This window comes from Capra hircus, chromosome 7 (genome assembly GCF_001704415.2).
Source record: "Capra hircus breed San Clemente chromosome 7, ASM170441v1, whole genome shotgun sequence".
Lineage (NCBI taxonomy): Eukaryota > Metazoa > Chordata > Mammalia > Artiodactyla > Bovidae > Capra > Capra hircus.
The window spans coordinates 51,098,907-51,117,929 of NC_030814.1; the positions used below are offsets into that span (position 1 = coordinate 51,098,907).

Below are 19,023 nucleotides of genomic sequence, written 5' to 3' on the forward strand. Positions count from 1 at the left end.
TTTCTTATTCTATTGCTTTTCTATTCTGTTTTTCTATTGTCTTTCCTATTCTATTTCTTTGCATTATTCACTAAAAAGGCTTTCTAATCTCTCCTTGCTATTCTCTGGGACTCTGCATTCAGATGGGTATATCTCTCCTTTTCTCAGCCATTTTTAAGGCCTCCTCAGACAGCGATTTTGCCTTTTGTATTTCTTTTTCTTGGGAGTGGTTTTGATCACCACCTGTACAATGTTACTAACCTCTGTCCATAGTTCTTCAGGCACACTATCTATCAAATCTAATCCCTTGAATCTATTTGTCAGTTTCACTGTATAATTGTAAAGGATTTGATTTAGATCATATCTGAATGGCCTAGTTGTTTTCCCTAGTTTCTTCAATTTAAGCCTGAATTTGGCAATAAGATGTTCATGATCTGAGCCACAGTCAACTCCTGGTCTTGTTTTTGCTGATTGTTTAGAGCTACTCTATCTTTGGTTACAAAAAATATAATTCAATCTGACTTAGGTATTGACCATCTGGTGATGTCACAGTGCAGGATCGTGTCTTGCTATTATAAAGCGTGTTGTACTTTGTCCTGCATTATTTTGTACTCCAAGGCCAAACTTTCCTGTTATTCCAGGTATCTCTTGACTTCCTACTTTTGCTTTCCAATCCCTTATGATGAAAAGGACATCTTTTTTTTTGGTATTAGTTCTAGAAGGTCTTGTAGGTCTTCATAGAACTGTTTAACTTAAGCTTCTTCAGCATTAGTGGTTGGGGTCTATGCTTAGATTACTGGGACATTGAATGGTTTGCCTTGGAAATGAACTGAGATCATTCTGTGGTTTCTGAGACTGCACCCAAGTACTGCATTTTGGACTCTTGCTGACTGAGAGGGCTATTCCATATCTTCTAAGGGATTCTTGCCCATAGTAGTTCAGTTCAGTTCAGTTGCTCAGTCGTGTCTGACTCTTTGCGACCCCATGAATCGTAGCACGCCAGGCTCCCTGTCCATCACCAACTCCCGCAGTTGACTCAGACTCACGTCCATCGAGTCAGTGATGTCATCAAGCCATCTCATCCTCTGTCGTCCCCTTCGCCTCCTGCCCCCAATCCCTCCAAGCATCAGAGACTTTTCCAATGAGTCAACTCTTCGCATGAGGTGGCCAAAGTACTGGAGCTTCAGCTTTAGCTTCATTCCTTCCAAAGAAATCCCAGGGCTGATCTCCTTCAGAATGGACTGGTTGGATCTCCTTGCAGTCCAAGGGACTCTCAAGAGTCTTCTCCAAAACCACAGTTCAAAAACATAAATTCTTTGGCACTCAGCCTTCTTCACAGTCCAACTCTCACATCCATACATGACCACTGGAAAAACCACAGTAGTAGATATAGCTATATAGAAAACCTAAGAAGGTTGTGACTTAATCCCAAAATTCGGAAGAAGTCTGTATCCACAAATTTCCTGATTGATGCTTTCAGTATTTTAAAGTTTCTGTGTTTTCAAAATTCTATTAGATGAGGGCCATATATGTATACACATATATATATGTGTGTGAATATATATATGTGTACATATATAAAATTTTATTTGATGGGGGCATATATATATGTATATATGAATAATGATGTATATAATGTTTTGGAATAAATATATTTTAAAATTTTTTATATATTTATAATACATGTAATTAAATAAAACTATTTTGACATATATATGTATATATTGAATCACTATGACGCATACCTGAAACTAATGTGATACTGTATGTTAATTATACTTCAATTAAAAACCTTATTTAATAAAAGAGTGTGATTTGGAGTCAGAAGTGAAATTAAATTGTGGCCCTAACTCACTGGGAAACCATAGCAAAGTCCCATCAAGTTTGAAACTTCATTCTCACTACCAACACAAAAGAGGTTTTCAGAACAGCTGCTTTTTAGGACCTTTCCTAGATCTAGTATTCTCTAATTAAAACAAACAAACAAAAAAAAAAAACCTCACATTTCACTAGGATACTTTAAGAGAGAATCTAATGAGAAGATACTTGTTTTTGGAGGAGTAATGGGTATGCTCTCAACTTCCTGATTGTAACAATCTAGGAATACAGACCGGAGAAGTCAATGGCACCCCACTCCAGTACTCTTGCCTGGAAAATCCCATGGACAGAGGAGCCTGATAGGCTGCTATCTATGGGGTCTCACAGAGGTGGACACGCCTGAAGCGACTTAGCAGCAGCAGCAGGAATACAGACACAGAAGACTGTCACGTGATAATCATAGCATGGTAATAAAATTAATGCTCAATGGTTCCCATAAAAGAAACAATGATAATTTCAGTTTATAAATTATGATTCATCCAAGGAGATTCTAGGGGAATACTGTGTGATCAACCCACTGACAAGTTAATCATGGGGTAAATATTGAGCCATCACTCTAATGCAGTCCCGTTCAACAAAATCACATCTAATGACCCCATCAAAACAATGACCCCAGCCATTGAGAATAAAAGAAGGAAAAGTAGCTGAGACAGGATGAAAGACAAGGGGAAAGAAACTGTTGATGAAGTAATAAAATATTGATCTCACAAGATGACCCAAAGTGTTAAACTGAAATTTAACAACCACCACAAAAGAAGTGTTTTTGAAGTCTCAGTGAGTGTTGAACAAAGTATTCATAATTATGAGTGTTCTGTGTTTCTTAAACTCTGAATGCCCTATTTAGGGCGGGACATTTGATTCACTGAATTGCATTATCAAGTGGAACTTCAGCTCTTAACTACCAAGAATTGGACCTGCGTGTCCCTTTAGGAAAATACAGGCCCTACAATCCGCAAAAATAGTATCCTTATATTAGCACAAAAGAGCGCAGGACACAGAATCGGAATCCAACAGGAGGGTGCGATTGAAATCATTTACCCAGCCTCCATATTTTACTAATAAGAAAACTGAGATATGGACAGAAGAAATGAATTGCTCAGTTTCACACACTCAGAGCAGGGCTAAAACTCAAGTGTCCTCATTTTTCAGCAAAAGACTTTGTTGTTGTTCAGTCACTCAGTCGTGTCTGACTCTTTGTGACCCCGTGGGCTGTAGCCTGCCAGGCTCCTCTGTCCTTGGGAATTCTCCATGCAAGAATGCTGGAGTATGTTGCCATTTCCTTCTCCAGGGGATTGAACTCATGTCTTCCGCATTGGCAGGTGGCTTCTTTACCACTGAGCCACCAGGGAACCTTATTACCAAAATAACTACCATCATTTTCATTGACAGTAAGGTTTAATAACCTGGGTGATTTAAGAAATCCAGGCTACGTTACCCACAATGAGTATTCAGTTAACAAAAGGAATAATTTTTTATACTAGATTGAAAAGCTAAATCATCGAATAATTTGAAAAAAACCTTAAAGGTATTTTTAAAACCACAGTATCAGTATTTGAAGTTTTTGTTTAATTAGAAGCATGACCTTTATAAATGCAAGCCTCTCTGAACATAATAACCATAATGGAAACATGAATAACTAACTTGCATTAGTAGGATTATACATGAAATACACCAGTGAATATACTGTTTAAAAGACTCTGGAATTGTTTTAAAGTTATTTCTGTCAAATTTATATTATATTGCTTTTAAACTAACCTAGTCAAAGCAAAAGTAATTTAAGCCAAAGAGAAGACTAGCGGAAAAGAACTAGTATTTAATTTGCATAAATTTTGTCTTTTTTTTTTTTAAGCAAGGAGAGAAACTGCACGTTTTGAGCTTTAAGTGGGAAAAGCAATTTTAATGTTGAATCTAATGATTAATAAACTAGGAAGATTATTCTAGGAGTAGTATAGTAGGAATTCAACTTGGGGAACTTTAAGGAAAAAAGCTCAATATAATAATGGACAGTGACATTACTGAATTACCTTAAAGGTTCAAATATAAGTTGTTAATATTTATGTCACAGGAACTAAATTATGTTGTGAGAAGTTTACCTTTTCGGCACTACGTCGAATTCTAGTTTCATTTCCTTGCTTGGCATTTTCTTCAGCTTCTTTTAAGCTGTTAGGAAAATAGGTGATTGATTTATGACTGTATCAGATTTTCAATGTCCAGTTCTGTGCTAAGCAGTCCTGTACCCTGTGCTCTAGCTTGCTAAACCCATCCACGTACATGAGACAAGCTTTCCCCTGTCTTGAATGTTTGAGCCAGAAAATTGCCAGAGATAAGGGTGGGTGTGAAACTGACTCACTGACAGTCAATTAGAAGCTTTGTTCTGTAAAACTGGATGGGTGTGACTACTTGATTGACAAACATAAGATTGTCAGGAAAACTTGCTTTAACAGGCGGAACCAAGAGCTTTCAAACAATACTGTGACAAGGGTGAAACCAAACTAAGCATCTGAAGTACATGTTGTCACACACACCCTTATGTATAGCTCTTTATACCTTGTAAAGTATTTGTTTCTCTTCATGTAGAAGCACCCTTGTCACTAAAAAGTTACATTGAACAAAGCTTGGAAATCCTTTCAGATCTATTATATAATTGCAGTCTTCTCTTAGAAATAGGCATGACTATCTTAGTTAGTTCTATGGAGCAAGAAACCAACCAGGAGTCAAGGAGGTCAAGTTCTCTTTTTTAGCTAGGGAATGAAAAGAAACACAAAATCACAGAATTAGGGCAGGTTTGAGCACTGAAAGTGCATGCCTTGTAGATAAGAACATGGAAATGAGGCTGATTTCCTGTCTGGAAACCAGTTAGTCTCTGCTTTGTAAACCTGAGAGGACATGCCTTTGAAATCCACAATGTGCTGTACTTAGTTGCTCAGTCGTGTCCGACTCTTTGCGACCCCATGGACTGTAGCCCATCAGGCTCCTCTGTCCATGGGGATTCTCCAGGCAAGACTACTGGAGTGGGTTCCCATGCCCTCCTCCAGGGGATCTTCCCGACCCAAGGATCGAACCCAGGTCTCCTGCATTGCAGGCAGATTCTTTACAGTCTGAGCCACCAGGGATACTCAAGAATACTGGAGTGCATAGCCTATCCCTTCCCCAGGGGATCTTCTTGGTGCAGTAATTGAACCTGGGTCTCCTGAGTTGCAGGCGGATTCTTTACCAACTGAGCTACCAGGGAAGGCCTGAATTCTACAATAGCGTACTGTGATTTTCAAAGACAGGTGCAAAGTTCTTTAATCTGTTGAATCTTTCTCTGTCCTGATTTTTGCTTTGTTTAACAGCCAGAGTATTAAAGACTAACTGGATCTTATTCATATCCGGGGCTCAGTACTCAGGGTAGCATCAGGCACTGAGAGAAAGATTAACCCAAGAGATCTTCCCTTTCATAAAGCCCACCCCACCTTTTATACAACTAATACATTTAGGCACATGACATAATTATTTTCAACTGCCATTTTCAGAAAGAGTATCTATACATGCCTGAATAAAGTAGGGCATGTCAAATGACTTATTTAGATTACTCCAGAAGAGAGCACCTTTTAAATTTTGAAATATTGTGCCTTAAACAACACTATGCATTTAAGTCATTATAATTAAACAAATTAGTGTTGAATTAGATAACTAGTACAACCACTCTATCCACTCCTTTTAAGAAACATTATCAGATAATATGAATTAAAAAGAGAAGAAGACACTGTGGGAGCAGGAACCATTTCACCCTATAAAGACCAAGAATAAAATGCTTCAGGAAAAGGACTTTCTTGCTCTGTGGGGTGGTTCTCAGATCAGCAACCAAGTGCATGCTCAACAGACTCACCTGGGAGCCTGCGAGGGGGTGAGGATACTTACAAAAGCTCCGCGCACATTGCACACTTGTTGCCGTGCGTCCTTCCGTCAGGACCACGAACTGGGTCATTTTCCCTTGTGCATCCAAGTCTTCCATCCTTCACATAAGGCCGAAAATCACTACATATATCCTGAAGAGCAGAGAAAGGAACTTGACATTTACCATCCTGATGGTAATGCTTACAACACTGTCTTCAGAAACTGTATAGAGCCCAGTGGCCCTCTCTGCCCAGGACACACTAGCTACCTGGAGCAGTGCCTGTGTGTAGAAGCAGGTCATTAAGTGCTGTGTAATTCACATGGTTAACTACAGAGCTCATGTACTTGTTTATTCATTTGTTAGTAAACATAGATAACCTGTGATGTGCTAGAACCAAGGTAGAACACAGTCCTTGCCCTGAACTCATTCACAATCTACTGGGTGATACAAAGAGACTTTTAAAATACAATGTGCTGCAGAGAACTGTATTGAATATCCTATGATAAACCATAATGGAAAAGAATATTAAAAAGAGTGTGTGTGTGTGTATCTGAATCACTTCGGTGTACATGATATATTGTAAATGAACTGTACTTCAATTTTTAAAAGGACAAAAATATAGTTTAAATGAATCTGAAAAAAAAAATACAATGTGTTAAATGTCTCGGTGGAGGTAACCTCAGGTGCTGTATTTGCATATCAGAAAGTCACCAGACTTTGACTTGGGAAAATCATCCAACTATAAAAAATCAAGTGTGATGTGTAAGAGACACTCACTCACTTCCTCTATTATCACAGGCTCACAGAATTTTAGCATCAAAAGAAGGTATGTGGTCCAATTCTCATTGAAGATATGGAAACACTGGTAAAGTGTGGTTGAGTAATCTGCTTGAGATCCTGACTATCAGTGACAGGGCTTTCTACTCAGGTTCAGTAGCTGAAGTAGATCCCTTTGTACAATACATGTAGCTTCCTTTCTTTCCCTCCTTCCCTCCTCTTCTTTTTCTTTTCTTCATAGAAAGCAGAAATAGAGATGAAAGGTCTAACTACCAAAGTAATCCACTCCAGTTTCAGGAACTATCAGTTGCTTTTCATCTAAATGAGCAGTATTCTATTTCAGGTGCAGCAAGAATTCTTTCTTTCCAAACACCTCCATCAAAGAAGGAAGAAGAGAGCATCTTCTTTCTTTTCAAAGTCAGTCCCCCAGTGTTTCCCCCAATTCTGACATTTGTCCTCACCTGCTCTGGCTTCTTGTTCTCACATTCTCCTTCACTTTTTATGCCAACTTGAGCTCTGGTTTCACTGGAATTCAAAGTTAGTAGACACAGCAGTTTAATATCATGGAACTTCTCAGCATATGCAGTTTCTTTTCATCATATTTTGATCCTCCTTTGCTTTTGAAAATAGGTATCACATTGCATTCTTTACTTACTCTTTATAATGAAATCCCATTTCTATAAATTACAAAGAAATTTGGAGAGCATGTTGGAGGTAAGATTCAGACTTGTAAGTGTTATTTCCAGATTTTTTTTTCCTGTTTCCAGAGAGGATCCATACAGAAGAATAGTTAAGAAATAAATCTTGTAACTAGACATTAGATGCCACCTAAGGAATTTTATTGTTGATGATGATGTTATTTTAAATAATCAAATTCAAGTGTATAGTATCCAGCATACTATTCTACCATTCTTTATTGGAGTTATGATAATATTTTGTTTTTCATGGAAAATACATAAGGCCCTAATTAATATTGTTCTAAAAGAGCATTAAAAGCATGCCTGAGAACATAGTAGCACAAATATAAGATACATTTTCTATTCTAAAAAGATCTGTAGCATCTATATACCTATAAAAATATGATAAAAATAAAAGAAAAAAAAACTAAGTAGTTAAAACTGATAGGAAGAAGAATTATACCAAAAGGTATCAGCTGAAGGAAAATATAAAAATTGAATTCCAGTGGCATTACAGAGTTTCTTAGCAGACAGAACTAAGAAGGAAATGCAGTGAGCAAGATGATTCTCACTGTATAATTAAAAAGTCATACACCAGAAATGAGAGGCTTAAATAAGCTCTCCACACAAAACATGTAAGATTCCCCACATAAAACAAGGTCAGAACTAATACACAGTGTGGTCATAGTGGTGTTACAAATGCACTCCTAATAACAACTTGTTCTTTCTGTGCCTATTGTTGCTTTCTGTTTCTTTATGTTGACCCTTGGTGAAAGTTGAAGATACAGTTTTAGTGTGTATTTCTGAAAATGCAATCATGTGAGACATCAGAGTGATTTAATTCAGTTGTGCTTGGTAAAGATATTTATTATAAGGAGGGACAAAGCTTGTAGACCTCAAGACTGAATATTTATCAGCATCTCTAATTAACCTTCTCAAACATTGGTTGCTGTATTTGCTAAAACTGAAGAGCAGTCAATTCGAGACGGAGATCATAAGCCAGAACCTGCAAAGCAGGTGTGCCATCCTGTTGGCCGAAGACAGCTGATAGCCAAACCCAGCACTGCGGGCAGAGAAAGAATTGAACAAGGACAAGATGCAGGGCAGTGAGATGCTTTAGCTATATATGGTGAACACTGAGTAGATGGGTGGAGTTAAGCATTAAGCCCCATTGCCCTAATATGATAAATTACTGAGAATGTAGTAAGTAAGTATCTTTTGATGATTAAATCATTCTCTATGAAAAAAAAGATATACCTAAATAGATAGGTAGAAAGAAACCAGATAGATAGATGTGTATATATGTATGAAGTGAAGTGAAGTGCAAGTCGCTCAGTCGTGTCCGACTCTTTGTGACCCCATGGACTGATAGAGTCCATGGGATTCTCTAGGCCAGAATACTGGAGTGGGTAGCCTTTCCCTTCTCCAGGGGATCTTCCCAACCCAGGGATCCAACCTAGGTCTCCCGCATTGCAGGCGGATTCTTTACCAGCTGAGCCACGAGGGAAGTCCAAGAATAACAGAGTGGTTAGCCTATCCCTTCTCCAGCATATCTTCCCGACCCGGGAATCGAACCAGGGTCTCCTGCATTGCAGATGGGTTCAGTACCAACTGAGCTATCAGGGAAGCCTGTGTATATATATATAAAAATATATATTTGTGTGTGTATGTGTATACAGATATAGATATATCAGATATCTGTCTACTTCACAGAAAGTGTTAACCATCTGATAAATTGCACACAAGTGTGCTTTGTTAAATATAGAGTGTCATATTGCATACATATTTTTTCTCTTAAGAATAGTAAAAGAAGTGATCCTAATAATTTATAGATGGCTAACTCCCACAAAATAAATTGTTACCTTAAAGATGTACAAAAAATGTTTCATAATTATACAGGGAACATGCTTCAGGGAGAAAACCTTCGGAGAATACTCACGCATTCATAGCACACAGCGCACATCTGTTACTGTATGTTTTCCCATCTGTGCCACAGACAGCTGTACCACCAAGGGTACAGATAAAATCCCCAGCCCTTTCTCCTTGCTTGAAATCATCACAATTCAACTGCAAGAGACATAATCAAGGAACATCAAAATGTAAGAGAGAAGATATTCCTCAGATACATAAATCAATTAATATTTTAAGCCCACAACAGTATAATACAGTGGAAAAGGAAAATATAATAAGGAGGTTACAGTGAGCTAACAAAATCATGAATAATAAAACATGGTCCAAGAACAGAGATATAGTCTAATATCAAAGGAAATTATTTCAGTAAGATTTCAGACACCTGCTATCTGGGTGAGGTGAGCCAAGTCACTTCTCTGATATTTAGCAAACTGTTTGTCAAAATCTGCCTGCCTTCTCTACAGAGTAGTCATAAGGCCCAGTAGACAGTGATATGAAAGCTCTCTGTAAACTATAAGCTCCAATAAAGTTTTTAGAGTATTATAGATTAGAGTAATGATCAAGAGCAGATTGCTGGGTTCATAATTCTAAATCCGCCACTACTAGTTGTGTGATTTGGGACAGTTACTTATCCACTCTATGCTGTAGTGACCTCATTTGTAAAATGCATATATTACCAGATTCTCAGGATTATAAAGATATTTAAATGTATTGACACACATACAGCTCTTAGAACAGTACCAAACATATCCTGGCCATTTATTATTGTTGTTGCTGTTCTTATTTTAAATGTTTTCTGTACTGATAAGCCAACGAAGCTAAACACCTTTTAGGGATGATGAGAGAAATTCCAAAATCTCTGCTCTAATAATATGATGTATACAAAGCAACAAACCTGTTTGGTGAGGAAATCAACCACACTAGGTAACAACCGAAGACTAGTATTCAGATCTCAGATTGGCCACCTACTCGCTTCACCTCTTTGAACTTTACTTCCCTAATCTGAAAAATGGGAATTCACACCCAATCCACATTACAGGCTTATGGTGGGAAAGAAAGAAATAGTTGTGAAACATTATTTGGCAACTCATTATTGTGACATAAGCTAGCTAAAGAACACACAGAGTTAACTTGTATTTAATCTCTACCTAAAACCAAAGAATATGATATTACATTTATCAAAAAAAATTGTTGCCATTATTGTCATGATAAAATGTTTTAAGTATAGATTTGAAAACTTAGAATATGGTCCTATGACCTAGCATGCCACACAATACCAAAGATAAAAGTAGCACAGCCACAAATGTAAAATACATTTGTGAACCAGAAGATTACACAGAGGGAACTCTCCTAGAAGACAATTAAAAAGGAAAAAGAATTTAAACTAGAAAAGAAAATCTTTAAAACATAGCCCACTCTTCATGTCATATGTTTAGGAAGAAGTTAAAAATAGAGAACAGGATAAGCCGTGGCCATATGTGCTATGTTATTCGTTTGGTTGTTCATTTATTCCTCAAAACCCATTATATATTTACTAGTCTCCAGGTATTCCACTAGACCATGACCCTAGCACAGCAAAAAAGAGAAATGGAATACATACTCCAAGGGGTTTGCATTCTAGTGGGACAAGATAGACAGTAAACACAACTTTAAATGATAATAAGTGCTATGAAATATAGCACCCAGATGGTGGCTATATTAAATATAGTGTCGAGACAGATGTTTCTGCAAAGGCAACATTTACTGTGAGATGAGACTAATGAGGAGGAGCCAGGCATTAAAGATCCGTGGGAAGAACATTCCAGGAATGGAGACTTGCAAAGGACTGGGGATAGGAACTAGATTCTCCTGCTTAAGGAAGAGAGAGGAGAAGTGTTGCTGGAGCATAAGGAAAAAGCAGCAGCATGAAGAAAAGCTGTTGATTTTCTCTCACAGATTATTTCTGGAGAAACTGCAGAAGCAAGGGAATAAGGATCCAAGCAATTACCTTGGGGCCATCCCTCTTCTGCCCCTTCACCAGTGAACTCAACAGCAGCTACTAAGTCACAGGTGTTGGCAGGGTGATTGGCAGATGAAAAGCCCAGGTGGGAGGTGGTGAGAACAGGTGCAAGCATTCACTACTCCACCTCCACCTCCTCCAAACTCCAAGGGCTAGTGGATCACAGCCCACAGAGAACACCTCTTCCTGATGCTGACAATTTCTGAGAGCTTACAAATGGATTCCTGACCTGGTCAAGAGGCAGCAAACTAGAGTTAGCAACACTGGTTCTAGAACCTTCAGCTCTGGTACTTATCCCTTGTTCTCTCCTGACACTCACCAGGAAAGGCAGAGGCTGAAGCTTGGCCTTGAATATTTTCTAGCTCACTTTAGCAGAAAAAAAATTACTAAACAAAGTTAAAGTTGAAAAATACACAAATATAACAGGATAAGACAAGTAACAGAGCAGAAGCAACAAGAATAATACTTAATATATAGAATTCAGTCCAAACGCATCATAGGTAACAAAGAAGGACATTACATAAGGGAAGAAAATAACAATGCATGATAACCATGAGCATATATTCAATAATATAGGTTCTAAATATGTCAAACAATAAGCAATAGAATGTAATCATTACATAAATCAATAACTGATATTAGAGGTTTTAACACATACTTCTCAGAAACTGACATATCAAAGGAAAAAATTAAGATGCTTAAGTTATTAGATTTTAATAGAAAACTACATCCAAGAAACAGGAAATAAACAATTTTTTCAGAACATATAAAACATTTATAAAAGCAGAATATTTATCAGGCCACAAAGTTTTATGAAATTCCAGAGGATCAATGTCAAATGGCCTATGTGCTTTGAACATAATTCAACAACATTCAAGGTTAATTTTAAATGGAAAAGTTATCCCATATTTGAAAATCAAATAATGTATTACTAAATAACTTTGGGAGGGAGGAAAATTAAGAAATGACTGGCAAAGAATGACACATGAAAACACTTCAGGAGCAAATCTGAGGTAGATAATCACTGATACCTTCAAATACCCTTGTCATGAAACTTTAAAAATGAACATTCAAAGACCAAGTATGGCTCAATTCACTGTGAAATGAGCAGCAGAGCAGACATAAATAGGAATGAATGACATAAAGAACAGAAACTATGGAGAAAACTAATCTAGAAGCTACTGTTGGGCTTCTCTGGCGGCTCCGTAGTAAACTACTAAAGCACATGTGACCTCGCGCCTGTGTTCCGCAAGGGAGGCCACGCGCCGCGACTCAAGGGCAAGCCCCTGCTCAGTGCGGCTAGAGGAAAGTCCCCACAGCGATGAAGACCCAGCGTAGCCAAAAGCAAATTAATACTCTTTTAAAAATCTAAGGTTATAGTTTCTAGTACAGCTGATGAAAGAGAAGACAATAGTTTAAGAATAGCAACTTAGCACCCATGCACAATGATACTAGAAATAATTGTATCAACATTGAGAAACGCAGTTGAAGCATACTGTGAGTGTCTGTATGGATATCAAAATGGAGACATGGCTGCAAAAATCATATGAAATATCTACACTGGGGTAATAAGCAGGAGGAAAGTTGAACAGATGAATAAATATCAACTGATATATTAATCTGAGATATTCTCTCCCCAAAATGCCCCAGTTCAAATAGCTTTAAAATCCACTTTTCTAAAACTTTGAATTCAAGGCGTATGTACTAGAGGCACAGTTGCTTTCTTCCCTTAGCATATAACAATGTCAGCTTTTTGATTGGGATGTCAAAACCATTTCACTTAATTATTCATAGGATAGTATCTATATATGCTATGTTTCTATTTGTTTTCAATACACTCTCGTTCTTTTTACTTCTTTATTCTTCTACTACTGCCTTATTTTGGGTTAAATATTACTAGTGTGTCTCTTTTATTCTCATGTTGATTTTATGTATTTATTATACATGTCATTTCTTTCTTTTAATTTATTTTTAATTGGAGGTATACATGTCACTTCTGATTGGTTACTCTGGTGATTATAATAAGCATCCTAACTGATCACAATTTACTACCAATTAATACTTAATTTTAGTAAAATATAGAAACTTTGCCCTAATTGTAGCTCTATTTTCTCTATTGCTTTTTGTACTTTTTTAATATATATTATATATTATTTGTATAGCCCATAAAACAGCATTATAATCATTGCTGTATATAATATCTTCAGAAGAAGCTAGGTGAAAATAAGCAACATATATTTATAGAGTATACCATATTTACCATTTCTAGTGCTTTTTATTTCCTTGTATAATTCCAGGTTATCATCTGGTGGTCATTCCTTTCAACTAAAGAACTATATCATTACTTGTAAGATCTGTAGGCAACAAATTCTCTCAGATTTCATTGATATGGGAATATCTTTATTTTGCCTTAATTTTACAGGATAATTTTTGTGGATATAGAATATTGGTTAACATTTTTTTTTCCTTTCAGCACTTTGAGCATCTCATTCCATTGCCTTCTGAACCTCATTATTTTAAATGACAAGTGAAGTGAAGTCGCTCAGTCGTGTCCAACTCTGCGACCCCATGGACTGTAGCCTACCAGGCTCCTCTGTCCATGGGATTTTCCAGGAGAGTGTACTGGAGTGGGTTGCCATTTCCTTCTCCAGGGGATCTTCCCAACTCAGGGGTCAAACCTGGGTCTCCTGCATTGCAAGCAGACGCTTTACCATCTGAGCCACCAGGGAAGTCTATTTAAATGACAAGCCAGTCATCAATTATAACCTGTATATATAATGCATTCTTTTCTCTTTTGCTGCTTTTAAAATTCTTTCTTGATCTCAGCATTTTCATCATGAGGAGCCTAGGTGGTGGTGGAGGTATTGTTTAATCATAAGTCATGTCTGAGTCTTTCGTGACCCCATGGACTGTAGCTGTCCTGGGTCCTCTGTCCATGGAATTTTCCAGCAAGAATACTGAATTGAGTTGCATTTCCTTCTCCAGGGGATCTTCCCAACCTGGGGATGGAGCTCAAATCTCCTGTATAGGCAGGCAGATTATTTACCACTGAGCCACCAGGGAAGCCTGAGCCTAGCTGTAAATCTCCTTTATCCTATTTAGAATTTGTTGAAATCCTTGAAATCCTTGAATCTGTTGAAATCCTATAAAGATTAATTTTTTCATCCAATATGATACATGAAAGTGAAAGTCACTCAGTCGTGTCCAGGTCTTTGCAACCCCATGGACTACACAGTCCATGGAATTCTCCAGGCCAGAATACTGGAGTGGATAGCCTTTCCCTTCTCCAGGGGATCTTCCCAACCCAGGATCTAATGCAGGTCTCCCACATTGTAGGTGGATTCTTCACCAGCTGAGCCACAAGGGAAACCCAAGAATACTGGAGTGGGTAGCCTGTCCCTTCTCCAGGGGATCTTCCCAACCCAGGAATCGAACCAGTGTCTCCTGCATTGCAGGCAGATTCTTTATCAACTGAACTCGCAGAGAAGCCCAGTAATTTGATTCATTTTAAGCCATTTTTTTCTTCAAATAACTGTTCTATCCAGTCTCCCTCTTTTATTTCTGACATCCCTGTTTCACATGTATTGATATACTTGTCTCAAGGACTCTGCGACTCTGTACAATTTTGGTTAATATTTTTTTCCTTCTGTACTACTTCTGTTAAACTTTATTAAGCTATCTTCAAGTTTCCTAATTTTTTAACATTTGCTTTTATTTATTTATTTGGCTGTGCCCAGTCCCAGCTGGAGCACACAGGATCTTCAATCTTCATAGCAGCATGAGGATCTTTAGTTGTGGTACGCAGACTCCTACTTTCAGCATGAGGATTCTTGGTCGCAGAATACAGACTCTCAGCCACGGCAGGTGGGATGTAGCTCCCAGACCAGGGATTGAACCAGGGCCCCTGGCACTGGGAGCACAGATTCCCAGCCACCGGACCACCAGAGAAGTCTCCTACTAATTCTTTTTTAATGCAGACTCAGAGCTGCTTCTCCCTAGATCTGTGTAACTTAGCAGAAGGCCAGTGATTGGACACAGTTTGTGAACAAACTTCTCAAAGCCAGTAAAGTTTTCATCCTCCACAGAAGGACCTATGTATGTATGGGAGAATATTAAAAACTCAGGCTATTTTTATATCTGCCTCAGCATTTGCTTTTCTTGGGGATATTCTTGTGTCTTTTAAGTGCTTGCACATAGCTTCATGATTGGCCAGAACTTTGAGAATTGCTTAGTTCCTTTTTGCCTCTGCTGCCCCTTATGAAGACTTAGCCAGAAATATGCTTACTGCTACAACCGTAAAATCATTCTCCTTACTGGAGTAACCAAAAATATCTCTGGATATGACAGTTGCCCACAACTCCAAATTAAATAAACCCCTTTCAACATTGGCAATGCAGTTACTGATCCATATAGTCTTCTCTTCTTTGGTAGACTCTTCATATCAACCAAGCCACGGGGGTAAGAAGTGACTATCATTAAGTAAGAGGACCATAGACTCCCATCATTCTTAACCAAAGTTCAACAGTTTTCCAAGCATAATTGATTATCAGATTAACTAGGCTGCTGGTCAATTTCTAGAGTGCTAAAGTGGTTATTTTACTCAATTTTGTGTAAATTTTATTTTATTTTACTCATTATTGTTGTTCCTTGGGGAGGGAATTTGCTGAACCCCTGATTCAGCAATAGTTTGAAGTGCCACCCCTCAGGGTAATTTTACATTGATTCCCAACTACATGAGAATAATTAAAAGGGAAAAGTAGAGAATCATCTCACTTATAAAAAATAGCTTCAAATTTTCTAAATATTAACAATGCAAATTCAACAGTGTACTAAAAATGCAATGTGATTAGTATGATTTACTCTGAGAAAATAATAATTTAGCATTAGTGTGGTTATCCAGAAATGTATTATATTAATTGATTGAAAGAGAAAAATTGTAAAATTATTTCCATAGTTGCCAAGAAGGCATGTGATAATGATTAAAACATATTCAGAAGAATAAAAACAGAAAGGAACTTCTAAACTTACTAAAGTTTACAGAAAAAAATACCTATGGCTTCCCTGGTGGCTCAGACAGTAAAGTGTCTGCCTGCAATGCAGGAAACCTGGGTTCAATCCCTGGGTTGGGAAGATCCCCTGAAGAAGGAAATGGCAACCCACTCCAGTACTCTTGCCTGGAAAATTCCATGGACTGAGGAGCCTGGCAAAGGGTCAGACACGACTGAGCAACTTCAGTAAGTAAACTTATTAAAGTTTACAGAAAAAAATACCTATAGTAAACATTATATATAATGGAGAAACTTTATAGATATATGGCATTTAAGACAGGCCAATAAAGGGCAGTTTGAAGTTCATTATCATTGCTACTGCTGAACTACTGTATGAACTTTAGATTGTTGCCAATATATAAGGAAAGAAAAAGAAATAAAGTAACAAAATTGAAAAGGAAGTTACAGAACTTCTATTATTTTCAGATAATGTGATCAACTTCCAAGAAAAATACAAGAAAATTAACATGTAAAAAATAATAAATAACAAGGTATCATACAGCCTTTTAATATAAGATCAACTTACAGAAATCAATAGAATTTGTCTATGCCAACAATAATCAGGTATAAATGCCATAAACAACAAAAATACCACTCAAAAGAGCAGCAAAATTGCCAATTTTCTAGGTCTTAGCAAAAACATTAAAATACCTGTGGAGAATATTTTGTGGATCTCATAAAGTGAAGTTGCTCAGTCATGTCTGACTCTTTGCAACCCCATGGACTATAGCCTACCAGGCTCTTCCCTCCATGGGATTCTCCAGGCAAGAATACTGGAGTGGGTTGCCATTTCCTTCTCCAGGGGATCTTCCTGATCCAGGGATCGAACTTGGGTCTCCCACATTGCAGGCAGACACTTAAATCTCTGAGCCACCAGGGAAGCCACAAAAATTACATGAATTAATGATATGATATTCTATGCCTTTGGCATAGGAAAGTTACTATTGTAAAAAGTCGATTTTATGCAAATTAATTTATAAATTCTCTGTATCCTGAACTATATTGAGTTCCCAAACTCAAGTTTGACTGTTTTATAAACTTAGTAAATTTTTTTATTTCAAATATTTATGTGGAAAATATATTACCTGTGCATAGGTAAGTCAACTTTGAAAAAGTGAGGAAGAGGAATTGCTTTATTAGTTATTAAAGAAATGAATTAATATGAACAAATGAGAAACTTAGAAACACATACATGTAACCCTACTTAATATACTAGAAAGCTAGCAACCTAAATCAATGAGAAATACTGAAAGAATGAACTGATCAATTATAAAACAAAAGTTTCTACATAAACCAAAGATGTTAGTGATTAGAAATTATGGAAGTTCAGAAAACTTGGGTGGTAGGAATGGAAATCATGAAAGGAGTCAAATTGAAAAATTATCTGGAGGCAAAGCCAATAAGTTTTGTTGATGGAATAACAACAAATTGATATCAGAATTATAAGGTTAAAGAATGACAGATACACTAATGAAGAATAGATTGTTGACGTAAGAGAGAGGATGTCCGTAGGAGAAACTTTCTTGAACGGGTAGAGCATCTTATTCTAAGAGGCAGGGTTAATTTTTGATGGGAGAAATCTAAACAGAGAGAGTAGATTGTTTTCTTTTATAGTAAGGAGAAAAATAACAACAATAAAATTGTATAGTTGCATTAATCTATTCACAGACATGTAAAAATCTAGACAGAAATTACTTTAAGACACACAGCCAAATATTAACTGCCTTAATTTATAAGTAAATCATTTCCTAGGTATCAAAATATGTAACCATAAGAACTTTATTGAGAAGTCAAAATTATAATTCAGGCATAAAATTATAACAGAGAAGTATAATGTCTCGATATTCTAGAATTTTCTTAAAAATCTTATTTTAAAATTCAGCAAATATATGTCTATATATGAAAACACATCACTAGTAATGTTTTTAAACAGTAGTATTTAAAATTATATATGTGTATGTCTGTGAGTGTGTGTGAGTGTGTGTGTGTGTGTGTGTGTGTGTGTGTGTGGTGTGTTTGGGGGATTTTTGTCACTTCCACTTGTATTTTGTATTTTTTTAAGCACCATTGATATATAGGCTTTTCATGATGAAAAAGGAGGAGGAGGAGGAGGAGAATGGATTTTACATTATAAGCCTCTCTCTAAATGTGACAAAGAAAGGCAGATTTGAAAATCAAGTAAACTTTTCTGACCCTCACAGATTTGGGAAGCATAAAAGCATCCCCCTTTTCCTCAGAGTTTGTAGTTATTGATCAGTTGCATGGTGACTGTGTTATTGTTTTAAAAGTGAGACCGTTTGAGCCCAGGCAAAGACTTTGGTTGACTAGGTCTATTGTGGAAGCTGAGGTGCTCAGACAGTCCTGAGTAACACTGACAAGGAAGATGTTAGCTTGGTTAGACCAGAGATATTAAGGTAATTTGGGTGTACCTTCCTTGACTGATCATTTTAGTTATGTGTCAGAGGCATGAGAGGAGGAAGAGAAAGAAGATATTGGAGAAGAAGCTACATAGGAGACCTGGAATAATATGACTAGTTGTCAGAATACCTTGTGATAGCCCCAGCTTCGTCAATACCTTATTGTGAGATGTGGTAGGCCAGCCAGAGACGTTGCCCAATCAGGGCTTAGAATTTTTATTTTTTTAAACAAATAAAAATCTTTGTATAATGAAAAAATTATGTATAAAGGGAAGTGGTTGTGTGTTGGGTTGCATCTGTATAGCTTTTTTATTTTACACTGTAGCTGACCTTTTAAATTTAGATTCTCTTTTGATCCATGTTCCATATCAAAAGTGAATAAACTGAGGCTCAGAGATGCATAAATTGTCCAAATTCTGAGACTTAAACTTAGTTCTGTAGTCCCATGAAGGCCTTG

At 37.1% G+C, this 19,023-nt stretch overlaps 1 protein-coding gene across 5 annotated transcripts in view; it reads right to left on the minus strand.

Annotated features, from left to right (window-relative positions):
• The window catches only part of LOC102174022 (serine protease inhibitor Kazal-type 5), an 88,014-nt gene that overhangs the window by 61,457 nt on the left and 7,534 nt on the right, over positions 1-19,023 (minus strand). For all 5 annotated transcript variants that reach the window (XM_005683119.3, XM_005683122.3, XM_005683125.3 and 2 more), the window contains exons 5-8: positions 9,131-9,258; positions 6,976-7,039; positions 5,761-5,888; positions 3,951-4,017 (exon numbers count right to left, since the gene is read on the minus strand). In XM_005683119.3, the coding sequence (XP_005683176.2) occupies positions 3,951-4,017; positions 5,761-5,888; positions 6,976-7,039; positions 9,131-9,258 (387 nt within the window). The remainder of the gene's footprint in view (positions 1-3,950; positions 4,018-5,760; positions 5,889-6,975; positions 7,040-9,130; positions 9,259-19,023) is intronic.